At 47.5% G+C, this 12,591-nt stretch overlaps 1 protein-coding gene across 1 annotated transcript in view; it reads right to left on the reverse strand.

Annotated features, from left to right (window-relative positions):
- Positions 1–12,591, reverse strand: part of LOC112256836 (A-kinase anchor protein 6-like) — a 234,614-nt gene that overhangs the window by 202,623 nt on the left and 19,400 nt on the right. The window contains exon 2 of the mRNA XM_024430376.2: positions 6,424–6,805. Within this exon, the coding sequence (XP_024286144.1) occupies positions 6,424–6,756 (333 nt within the window). The 5' untranslated portion in view covers positions 6,757–6,805. The remainder of the gene's footprint in view (positions 1–6,423; positions 6,806–12,591) is intronic.

Consider the following 12,591-nt stretch of genomic DNA (forward strand, 5'->3'; position numbering starts at 1 on the left):
TTTTGACCCATAAGAGTAGAAGTAAAATGGCTCTATTCTCAGCACAACCAATTTTCTACTCTGAGACGCTTTGTGGATACGGGCCATGACTACGACAAGAGGGCCCCAGGCCTCCTAAAAATAGACGAGACAACGGCAGGATGGGATGAATGCTAGAACAAAGCCCTTTCATCAGAACTTTTAACAGACTATTGGTCACAATGCTAATGCTAAAAACAAACTACTTTAAGACCATAGGCTGAATAAGAACTACATGCACTGAGAATACTTGTGGCATCATGATGTGTGTCATTATCGAGAGAGATCACACAAACATTTCAGCATCAACAGCCTGTAACAATCAATGTATTGATATACAGGATTCCATTTCAAAGGAAACATTTTTAAAGTCTCAAATTAAATTCAATCAAAGGCAATTGCCTGTCTGTCTTTTAAAAGGGCCACCTACTGAAATGAAAAGGTCCTGTGTGGCTCAGTTGGTAGAGCATGGTGCTTGCAATGCCAGGGTTGTGGGTTTGATTCCCTGGGGGACCAGTACAAAAGAAAAGTATGAAACTGTGTGAACTCACTACTGTGAGAGTTACACACACTACTGGATAAGAGTGTCTCCTAAATTACTCACATGTAAATGATTCAGTGAGTATTATAACATTATAACATGTCCACCAAATCCCACTAGATGGCAGACTTCACCAGTGAATCCAAACAGGCATTCTGAAAGTCCCAAGAATTCACTCTGGCAACAGAATGACACGTTGTGTTATTTGATACTATTGATTACAGGGGTCATTACAGCTGGTCAAGTTGTGGGTTCAAATAGATTGAGGGAGACAAAGACAGGGAGGAGGAAAATAAACTTACTGAGAGAAATAACAGATATGTCATACCCTATATCAGCTGAGAGAAGGAGCATAGAAAGAGACAGATTAGATAATGTGATTTGTGTGACCACGTTGCAGCCGTGTGTAATTGGCCGACTCCGACCACGGTAAAGGAGGTGCAGCGCTTCTTAGGGTTTGCCAATTAATACTGGAGGTTTAGCCAGGGTTTTGGCCAGGTGGCAGCTCCCATTACCTCACTACTGAAGGGTAGGCCGGTGCGTTTGCGGTGGTCAGCAGAGGCGAGCAGAGCTTTTAGTCGTCTGAAGGCGCTGCTTACCGAAGCTCCCGTATTGGCTCATCCGGGCCCCTCTTTGGCATGGACACGTGGGGTTGGAGCCGTGCTATCACAGCGCTAAGGGCATGCCACCGAAGCTTCGCCCCTGCAAGAGCGAAATTATGACGTAGGGGACTGGGAGTTGCTGGCTGTGGTAAAAGCTCTGAAGGTGTGGAGACATTGGCTTGAGGGGGCTAAACACCCTTTTCTCATCTGGACTGACCACCGTAATCTGGAGTACATCCGGGCAGCGAGGAGACTGAATCCTCGCCAGGCAAGGACATCGAGCGGGCGTAACGGTTAGAACCCACGCCACCATAGTGTCCAGCGGGCCGGAAGTACGTGCCGCTTGGTGTTCGTGACAAATTGATAAGGTGGGCCCACACGCTACCCTCCTCGGGTCATCCGGGAATTGAGAGGACGTTGAGGAGTCTTAGGGGAAGGTACTGGTGGCCCACTTTAGCTAAGGACGTGAGGTTTTATGTCTCCTCCAGTTCAGTGTGCGCTCAGAGTAAGGCTCCTGCCTAGAGGGAAGTAAGACACCTGCCTAGAGGGAAGTTACAGCCCCCTTCCATTCCACAACGGCCTTGGTCACATCTGTCGGTGGACTTTCTCACCGACCTTCCCCCGTCTCAGGGGAACACCACGATCCTGGTCGTTTTCGAAGTCCTTCCGTCTCCTTTCATTGCCCGGTCTCCTTGCGGCCCTGCAGACTGCGGAGGCCCTGTTTACCCACGTCTTCCGGCACTACGGGGTGCCTGAGGACATAGTTTCTGATCGGGGTCCCCAGTTCATGTCCCGGGTTTGGAGGGCGATCATGGAGCATCTGGGGGTCTCGATCAGCCTGACCTCAGGTTTTTACCCCGAGAGCAATGGGCAGGTGGAGAGAGGGAACCAGGATGTGGGTAGGTTTCTGCGGTCGTATTGCAAGGACCGGCCAGGAGAATGGGCGAGGTACGTCCCATGGGCGGAGGTGTCCCAAAACTCACTCACCCAAACGCCACTTCTCCACAAACCTGTTGCCTTTCCAGTGCGTGTAGGGCTACCAGCCGGTCCAGGCACCTTGGCATCCTGCGGTGGAGGAATGGGTGCAGCGCTCAAAGGAGACCTGGAGAGCCATCCAGGAATTGCTCAAATGGGCTTGTGGGCAGCAGAAGGTGAGCGCTGACCGCCACCGCAGTGAGGCCCCCGTGTTCGCACCGGGGGATCGATCCGAAACCTGCCCCTCCGTCTGCCCTGCCGGAAGCTGGGGCTGGCCGCGGTGCGTGGGGCCATTTAAAGTCCTGAGGAGGATAAACGAGATGTGTTATAGGTTACAGCTCCCTTCTTACTATCGTATTAACCCCTCGTTTCATGTGTCTCAGGACAGTGGTAGCTGGTCCCCTGCAGGAAGGTAAGGTGCCAGAGGTCCCTCCACCCCCTCTGGACATCGAGGGGCCCCCGGTATACACGGTACGTTCCATCCTGGACTCTAGACGCCGGGTGAGGAGCCTGCAGTACCTCATGGATTGGGAGGGGTACAGTCAGGAGGAGAGGTGCTGGGTACCGGTGGAAGACATCTTGGATCCATCACTGCTGAGTGATTTCCACCGCCTCCATCCGGATCGCCCTCTGGGTCGTCCTCGAGGCCATTGTCGGCTCGCTGCGGGAGTGGCGCATCGGGGGGGGGTGTACTGTCACGACTTCCACCGAAGGTGGCTCCTCTCCCTGTTCGGGCGGTCGTCATCACCAGTCTACTAGCTGCCACTGATCCCTTTTTCTTTTCTGTTGGTTTTGTCTTGATTGTTTTCACCTGTTGCTTATTTTAGTTCATCAATGGTCTATTTAAACGTTCAGTGCCCGCCTGCTTTTGTGCGGGCTTATTCCTACTGTCAGCGGTGAAGTTGTTTTTCTCCTGCGTAATTTGTTGTATGTTATTTCCTGGTTTTTGGAGACATACCTAATCTATGGTCATTGCCTGTTGGCTAGACCAAGCGAAATAAACGCATCCATTGGAAGTATTGCTCTCTGCGCCTGACTCTACACCCACCACTCCTAGAATTCCGTGACACTTATTGATTATGATTTAAAAGGCAAAACTGATTGCAGCACTCCTACTCTACTCCTACTTAGTGACTAGGATCCATATCCCAATGCTGTGGAAACACATTCTGCCATTTCCAATGCCTTGAGGTTAGCTGCAGCTGAACTAATTATGTTCCTCCATTTCCTCCATTTAATTAGACGGCTACTGAGGGCTGGTTCAAAATTGTCCTCTAACAGAATCCAATAAGACCATCAGCTGATTGATCAGCCAGTCTATAGAGAGAAAAGTTTCTCCAGATAGATACCCCATCAGCTTGATCTGTAGACATTTGTACACACACACGCACGCACGCATCTGCCAGTCTAAAGGGAGAACCTCCCTAGGTAACCCCCGAAATTGAGCCCATCAGCCTACAGTACTAAGCCCAGTAGTCTACATTTACATTTTAGTATGTACCTTCATTCAACTAAGGTAGGTACTGTAAAACAACCACAATTCACCATAATTGCAAGTAAAACCTTCAAAATAGCCGCTATCTGCCAACTCATATCCTGGACTGGCTGGTCTCTGCACTGCTGCACTAGGGTTGGGAGGGAGAATGGATTCTCTCCAAACATTGATGCAAGGCTATGTCCCAAATTGCACCCTATTCGCTATATGGTGCACTGCTTTTGACCAGAGCCCTATCAGCCCTGGTTAAAAGATCTGCACAATATAGGGAATAGGTTGCCATTTGGGACAAACCCTGAACATTGAGTCTGACTGCAGACCTCGCTAAGTCACAACAACAGACCAGTCCAGCTCCAAGGCTACTGAGAAGGTACAGCTCCCCTCATTATATCTAATCACCTCTTCCTCCTACAGGGTCATTATACCGGGATTTGATGTTGGACAATTCTGCATCTGACGGTGTTCTTTGCTATGCTGGTCCCAGATCAGTTTGTGCTGTCTCTTGTCTGGCAATGACAATGACCTCAGGACCAAAACAAATATGGGACCAGGGTCAATATTCACAAAGGATCTCAGAGTATGAGTGCTGATCTAGGATCAGGTACTCCATGTCAATATAACCTCATTGAAAAGGGAAAACCACTTGTAGATTAGAGCTGCTATTCAAATCAAAATCATATCAAATGTTATTGTTCACATACACATGGTTAACAGATGTTATTGCAAGTGTAGTGAAATGCTTGTGTTTCGACAGTGCAGTAATATCTAACAAGTAATCTAACAAATTCACAAATACTACCTTGTACACACAATGTAAGGGAATGGAATAAGAATATGTACATATAAATATATGGATGAGCGATGACTGAGCTGCATAGGCAAGACGCAATAGATGGTATAAAGTACAGTATATACAGTGGGGCAAAAAAGTATTTAGTCAGCCACCAATTGTGCAAGTTCTCCCACTTAAAAAGATGAGAGAGGCCTGTAATGTTCATCATAGGTACTCTTCAACTATGACAGACAAAATGAGAAAAAAAATCCAGATGTATTGTGGAAAATAAGTATTTGGTCAATAACAAAAGTTTATCTCAATACTTTGTTATATACCCTTTATTGGCAATGACAGAGGTCAAATGTTTTCTGTAAGTCTTCACAAGGTTTTCACACACTGCTGCTGGTATTTTGGCCCATTCCTCCATGCAGATCTCCTCTAGAGCAGTGATGTTTTGGGGCTGTTGCTGTGCAACACAGACTTTCAACTCCCTCCAAAGATTTTCTATGGGGTTGAGATCTGGAGACTGGCTAGGCCACTCCAGGACCTTGAAATGCTTCTTACGAAGCCACTCCTTCGTTGCCCGGGCGGTGTGTTTGGGATCATTGTCATGCTGAAAGACCCAGCCACGTTTCATCTTCAATGCCCTTGCTGATGGAAGGATGTTTTCACTCAAAATCTCACGATACATGGCCCCATTCATTCTTTGCTTTACACGGATCAGTCGTCCTGGTCTCTTTGCAGAAAAACAGCCCCAAAGCATGATGTTTCCACCCCCATGCTTCACAGTAGGTATGGTGTTCTTTGGATGCAATTCTTTGTCCTCCAAACACGACGAGTTGAGTTTTTACCAAAAAGTTCTATTTTGGTTTCATCTGACCATATGGCATTCTCCCAATCTTCTTCTGGATCATCCAAATGCTCTCTAGCAAACTTCAGACGGGCCTGGACATGTACTGGCTTAAGCAGGGGGACACGTCTGGCACTGCAGGATTTGAGTCCCTGGCGGCGTAGTGTGTTACTGATGGTAGGCTTTGTTACTTTGGTCCCAGCTCTCTGCAGGTCATTCACTAGGTCTCCCCCGTGTGGTTCTGGGATTTTTGCTCACCGTTCTTGTGATCATTTTGACCCCACGGGGTGAGATCTTGCGTGGAGCCCCAGATCGAGGGAGATTATCAGTGGTCTTGTATGTCTTCCATTTCCTAATAATTGCTCCCACAATTGATTTCTTCAAACCAAGCTGCTTACCTATTGCAGATTCAGTCTTCCCAGCCTGGTGCAGGTCTACAATTTTGTTTCTGGTGTCCTTTGACAGCTCTTTGGTCTTGGCCATAGTGGAGTTTGGAGTGTGACTGTTTGAGGTTGTGGACAGGTGTATTTTATACTGATAACAAGTTCAAACATTAAAGGCCACTCCAGGACATTAAAAATCCTACAATGTGATTTTCTGGATTTTTTTTCTATCCATTTTGTCTATCATAGTTGAAGTGTACCCATGATGAAAATTACAGGCCTCTCTCATCTTTTTAAGTTGGAGAACTTGCACAATTGGTGGCTGACTAAATACTTTTTTGCCCCACTGTACATATAAGATGAGTAATGCAAGATATGTAAACATTCTTAAAGTGGCGTTATTAAAGTGACTACTGATCCATTTATTAAAGTGGCCAATGATTTCAAGTCTGCATGTAGGCAGCAGCCTCTCTGTGTTATTGATGGCTGTTTAATAGTCTGACGGCCTTGAGATAGAAGTTGTTTTTCAGTCTCTAGGTCCCAGCTTGGATGCATCTGTATTGACCTCGCATTCTGGATGATAGCGGGGTGAACAGGCAGTGGCTCGGGCTGTTAATGTCCTTGATGATCTTTTTGGCCTTCCTATGACATCGAGTGCTGTATTCTGAGACACTTTGTGATCACGGGCACCGGGTAGTTCTTTGCTACTAGGCCCTTTGAAATCATAATATAATCATTATAATAATATGCGATGAGAGCCTATAGAGTGTCTAGTCCCTCTTACCTTGAGCTGCACTAGGTGTACATCCAGGTGTTTGTTGACTGAGTCCTGGTGGACAGAGTGGGAGAGATCCCGGACCCTGTCAGTGGTGGCCCTCAGCCACGTCTCAATCTCAGGCAGGTGCAGCACCACCTTCCAGTCCGCCCCTGTGTGCAGGGGAGGGGGCTTCTGGTTCTGATACCTCCGGGCCGGGTCCCTCTCCTGGGCCAGCCCTTCTCTACAGAGACCACCCTGGCTGAGGCTGGGGCCTGCCTCCTCCTCCTCAAAGCTGGGCGTGACGGAGGTGATCATTGGTGAGGCAGCCTCTCTGGCCATGGGAGACACCGCAACGTTCATGGTGAATAACAGCTAGATCCTATAGTTGATCGGGCCGTTCTCTAATCAGCTGCAGAGAGACAGAGAGGGAAAGAGGGATGAAGGGAAGGAGGACAGGGCGGAAGGAAGGACAGAAACATTCATTAATAACTGTACAGCTGCCAGAGAATATTTTATTTATACAGAGGGAAGCCAACTGGGTATTTTCGGTTGCAACCCCATAAATAGTCCCATTCATGCTCGGCTGGTGAATAAATCAGTCGCTGTTCTACAGAGACGACTAATATTAGCAGAGCTACAGTGGCTTGAGGAAAGTATTCAACCCCTTGGCATTTTTTCTATTTTGTTGCCTTACAACCTGGAATTAAAATAGATTTTGGGGGGTTTGTATCATTTCATTTACACAACATGCCAACCACTTTGAAGATGCACAAGAAATACAACAAGAAATAAGACAAAAAAACGGAAAACTTGAGCTTACTATTCACCCCCCAAAGCCACCTTTCACAGCAATTACAGCTGCAAGTCTCTTGGGGTATGTCTCTATAAGATTGGCACATCTAGCCACTGGGATTTTTGCCCATTCTTCATGGCAAAACTGCTCAGCTCCTTCAACTAGGATGGGTTCCACTGGTGTACAGCAATCTTTAAGTCATACCACAGATTCTCAATTGGATTGAAGTCTTGGCCTTGACTAGGCCATTCCAAAACATTTAAATGTTTTCCATTAAACCATTTGAGTGTTGCTATAGCAGTATGCTTAGAGTCATTGTCCTGCTGGAAGGTGAACCTCCGTCCCTGTCTCAAATCTCTGGAAGACTGAAACAGGTTTGCCTCGAGAATTTCCCTGTATTTAGCGCCATCCATCATTCCTTCAATTCCAACCAGTTTCCCAATCCCTGCCGATGAAAAACATCCCCACAGCAGGATGCTGCCACCACCATGCTGCCACCACCATGGGATGGTGTTTTCGGGGTGATGGGAGGTGTTGGGTTTGTGCCAGACATAGCTTTATCCATGATGGCCAAAAAGCTCAATTTTAGTCTCATCTGACAAGGGTACCTTCTTCCATATGTTTGGGGAGTTTCCCACATGCCTTTTGGCGAACACCACATGTTTGCTTATTTTTTCTTTAAGCAATGGATTTCTTTCTGGCCACTCTTCCATGAAGCCCAGCTCTGTGGAGTGTACGGCTTAAAATGGTTCTATGGACAGATACTCCAATCTCCACTGTGGAGCTTTGCAGCTCCTTCAGGGTTACCATTGGTCTCTTTGTTGCCTCGGATTAATGCCCTCCTTGCAGCCCTCTCTTGGCAGGTTTGTTGTCTTGCCATATTCTTTAAATTTTTTAATAATGGATTTAAATGGTGCTCTGTGGGATGCTCAAAGTTTCTGATATTTTTTTATAACCCAACCCCGATCTGTACTTCTCCACAACTTTGTCCCTGACCTGTTTGGAGAGCTCATTGGTCTTCATGGTGCCCCTTGCTTAGTGGTGAGACAGACTCTGGGGCCTTTCAGAACAGGTGTATATCTACTGAGATCACTTATATTGCAGACAGGTGGACTTTATTTAACCAATTGTGACTTCTGAAGGTAATTGGCTGCGCAAGATCTTATTTAGGGGTTTCATAGCAAAGGGGGTGAATACATATGCACGCACCACTTTTCCGTTATTTATTTTTTTAAATCACTTCACCAATTTTGACTATTTTGTGTATGTCCATTACATGAAATCCAAATAAAAACAATTTGTCATTGGGTTATTGTGTGTAGATTGATGAGGGGGGAAACAACAATTGAATCAATTTTATAATGTGGCTGTAACGTAACAAAATGTGGAAAAAGTCAGGGGGTCTGAATACTTTCCGAAGGCACTGTAAATTAGACCCAACAACGTCCACAATACACCACCGACATGAACTGCTTAAACCAGACAGCATTCTCTGTCTGCCTGTCTGCACACACTTTATCCCTGCATGTTAATCACTGTCCCCTCTAATTCACTATGATTATACTGGCAAAAGCAGTAGTCATTCAGTCAATGTTCTGCTCCCCACCTGGCCAAGATGGCTACTGAGTCTCCAGCTGCTGATGGGAGAACCAATAAGATAAGGTTTGTGTTCCAACGGCCAACATTTACTTTTTTAATTTGGCTATGACAGTCTATTTAAAATCAGTCTTACAGTATTTAAATCTGAAGACAGTATGGTTTGAAGTGACTGTAATGCATCAGAAGGGTATTGGGCAGTTCAGAATAACAGGCAATTACTTTGTATGATATTCTGTATAGAAAAGAACATCACTAACCACATTAGCATCCAGCCATGTCATGTGGATTAATTACCTGATGCATGCAAAAAGTAATGGCACTGGGCTGATGGAAAACATGAAATGCCGGTATATTCGACATGGTGGGATCTTTTTGTGTCCGTAAAATTAATTATGTGAGAAATGGTGGTTGAACCGCCTTTATGCGCAAATATTTATTTAATAACTATCAAATCGAAGTAAACTTGGAGTCATGCTTTGTGGTCCTCCTCCTATGACTCGAAAAACCATGCAGTTTATTAGGCTCCAGATTAACTTGGAGTTATGCTATGACATGGTGTGTGGTCCTCCCACTATGACTCATCAGGAAAACATGTAGTTTATTAGGCTACCGATGAAATCAATTATGATGAACTTCACAGGGTGGTGAAAGTTAGCTCCTTTCCCATAATTATCGAAGGTCTTAATGTGGAAACCTGATAATTGACACCTGGCTGCCATTTGACAAATAACAATAATCTACAGTGCCTTGCGAAAGTATTCGGTGATGAGATTATTATGGACATTATTTGTATTTTTGTCAAAATGCAGCCAAGCATCAGTCATCATGTCATCAGAATAAGACCCTCAATATTTATTGGAAAGGAGAATCAAACTCATCACCACAATGTGAAGTTCATCATAATTTATTTAAAATCGGTAGTCTAATAAACTGCATGCTTTCCCGGGAGGACCACACAACATGTCATCGCGTGACTCCAAGTTTACTTTAATATTGTAACGACCTGACTAGATCATAAAGGAACAACTGTCCAGACAGAGGGTTGAGTTTACGAATTGACAGTTAATTAACCCAACTTTACACAGGCTACTGTTTGGCCGTAGCCCACGCCAAATAAACGAAAGATACCCCACAAGCCAACCGTGACCTTCTCTTGTGAAGGCCAGATGTAAGAGAGCGAACAAAGGCTAAACCTGGTCTTAACTTCCAATGCTCCATCCCCCTGCCCAACCCCCCTCCACGCCACTCCACCAACCGCAAGGAGGTCCGGCATCAGAACATTCCAGGCATTCCCGTGATTGGCAGCTAGCAGGTTGATTGGCATGTCGGACCCCGCGAACACTGGGTACTGGTAAGTACAACACAACCACCTACTAGCCTAACACATAACACACAGCTGTCTGTGCGGGTCGCTACAATATGATAGTTAGTATATAAATATTTGCACATAAAAGCGTTTCCACCGACATGTCTTGCATAATAAAATGTTACCAACACAAAAAGATCCCACCTTTGGAAAGTTACATAGAGGCCCAGTCTCCACCGTGCGCATCCACTCAGAATATGCTGATTTGGCTCTCGCCTTCTGTAAGAAGAGGGCGACTAAATTACCACCCCATCGATGGGGGGATTGTGCGATAAATCTCCTGGTAGACACTGCACTTCCCAGGAGTCACGTGTATCCTCTGTCACAGATGGCGGCTATGGAAACATATGTCTCAGAATCTCTGGGACAGGGATACATTCGGCCCTCCACTTCACCTGCCTCCTCAAGTTTATTTTTTGTGAAGAAGGATGGGGGTCTGCGCCTGTGTATTGACTATCAAGGGATCAATCAGATCACAGTGAGGTATAGCTATAAGCTGCCTCTCATCGCCAGTGCGATCGAGTAAATACACGGGGCGCGCTTCTTCATAAAATTGGATCTCAGGAGCGCTTACATCCTGGTGTGTATCAGGGAGGGGGACGAGTGGAAGACTGCATTTAGTACCACCTCAGGGCACTATGAGTACCTCGTCATGCCGTACAGGTTGATGAATGCTCCATCAGTCTTCTAGGCCTTTGTTGACAAGATTTTCCGGGACCCGCACGGGCCGAGTATGTGTCCCTGGTGCGCAGGGTGCTTGGTTGACTGTTGGAGCATGACTTGTACCTCAAGGCTGAGAAATGTCTGTTCTTCCAACAGTCCGTCTCCTTCGTAGGGTACCACATTTCCACTTCAGGGGTGGAGATGGAGAGTGACCGCATTTCAGCCGTGTGTAATTGGCCGAATCCCACCGCGGTAAAGGAAGTGCAGCGGTTTCTAGGGTCTGCCAACTACTACCGGAGGTTAATCCAGGGTTTTGGTCAGGTAGCAGCCCCATTACCTCACTCGGCTCCCATGCCGGCTCATCCGGATCCCTCTTTGGCGTTCATAGTGGACGTGGACGTTCAGCGCTCGGGCACACCACCATTCTTTTCGGAGCGAAACTATGATGTGGGGGACCGGGAGCTGTTGGCTGTTGTCAAGGCTCTGAAGGCATGGAGACATTGGATTGAGGGGGATAAACACCCTGTTCTCATCTGGACTGACCACTGCAATCTGGAGTATATCTGGGATGCGAGGAGACTGAACCCTCGCCAGGCAATGTGGGCCATGTTTTTTACACGTTTTGTTTTCACTCTATCCTACAGACCAGGTTCTCAGAACGCTAAGGCATGTATGACACAGAGGAGCTGTCCATGGATCACACTCCCATAGTTCCAGCCTCTTGCCTGATGGCACCGGTGGTGTGGGAGCTGGATGCAGACAGCGAGCGGGCATTACGCACAGAGCCCACTCCCCCCCAGTGTCCAGCTGGGCGCCTGTACGTTCCCTCGGCTGCCCGCAACCGGTTGATCTATTGGGCCCACACGTCACCCTCATCTGGTCACCCTGGCATCGGTCGGACGGTGCTTTGCCTTAGTAGGAAATAATGGTGGTCCACCTTGGCCAAGGACGTGAGGGTTTATGTTTCCTCCTGCTTGGTGTGTGCCCAGAGCAAGGCTCCCAGGCACCTGCCCAGAGGGAAGTTACAACCCCTACTCGTTCCACAACGGCCATGGTCACACCTGTCGGTGGACTTCCTGACGGATCTTCCTCCCTCACAGGGCAACACCACGATCCTGGTCGTTATGGATTGCTTTTCTAAGTTTTGCCGTCTCCTTCCTTTGCCCGGTCTCCCTACGGCCCTACAGACTGCGGAGACCCTGTTTACACACATCTTCCGGCACTACAGTGTAACTGAGGACATAATTTCTGATCGGTGTCCTCAGTTCACATCCAGGGTCTGGAGAGCGTTCATGGTAAGTCTGGGGGTCTCGGTCAGTCTCACCTCAGGCTTTCACCCTGAAAGTAACGGGCAGGTGGAGAGAGTAAACCAGGATGTGGGTAGGTTTCTGCGGTCAAATTGCCAGGACCGGCCGGGGGAGTGGGCGGCGTTCATCCACTGGGCAGAGATGGCCCAAAACTCACTCCGCCACACCTCCACTAACCTCTTTCCTTTCCAGTGCGTACTGGGGTATCAGCTGGTTCTGGCACCATGGCGTCAGAGCCAGATCGAAGCTCCTGCGGTGGACGAATGGTTTAAAGCGCTCGAAGGAGACCTGGGACGCCGCCCATGTGCACCTACAACGAGCCATGAGGCGGAAAAAGGCGAGTGCCGACCACCACCGCAGCGAGACCTCGGTGTTCGCACCGAGGGACCGGGTCTGGCTCTCGACCTGAAACCTGGCCCTCCGCCTGACTTGCCGGAAGCTGGGCCCGTGGCCATTCAAAGTCCTGA

Source organism: Oncorhynchus tshawytscha, linkage group LG08, assembly GCF_018296145.1.
Source record: "Oncorhynchus tshawytscha isolate Ot180627B linkage group LG08, Otsh_v2.0, whole genome shotgun sequence".
NCBI lineage: Eukaryota > Metazoa > Chordata > Actinopteri > Salmoniformes > Salmonidae > Oncorhynchus > Oncorhynchus tshawytscha.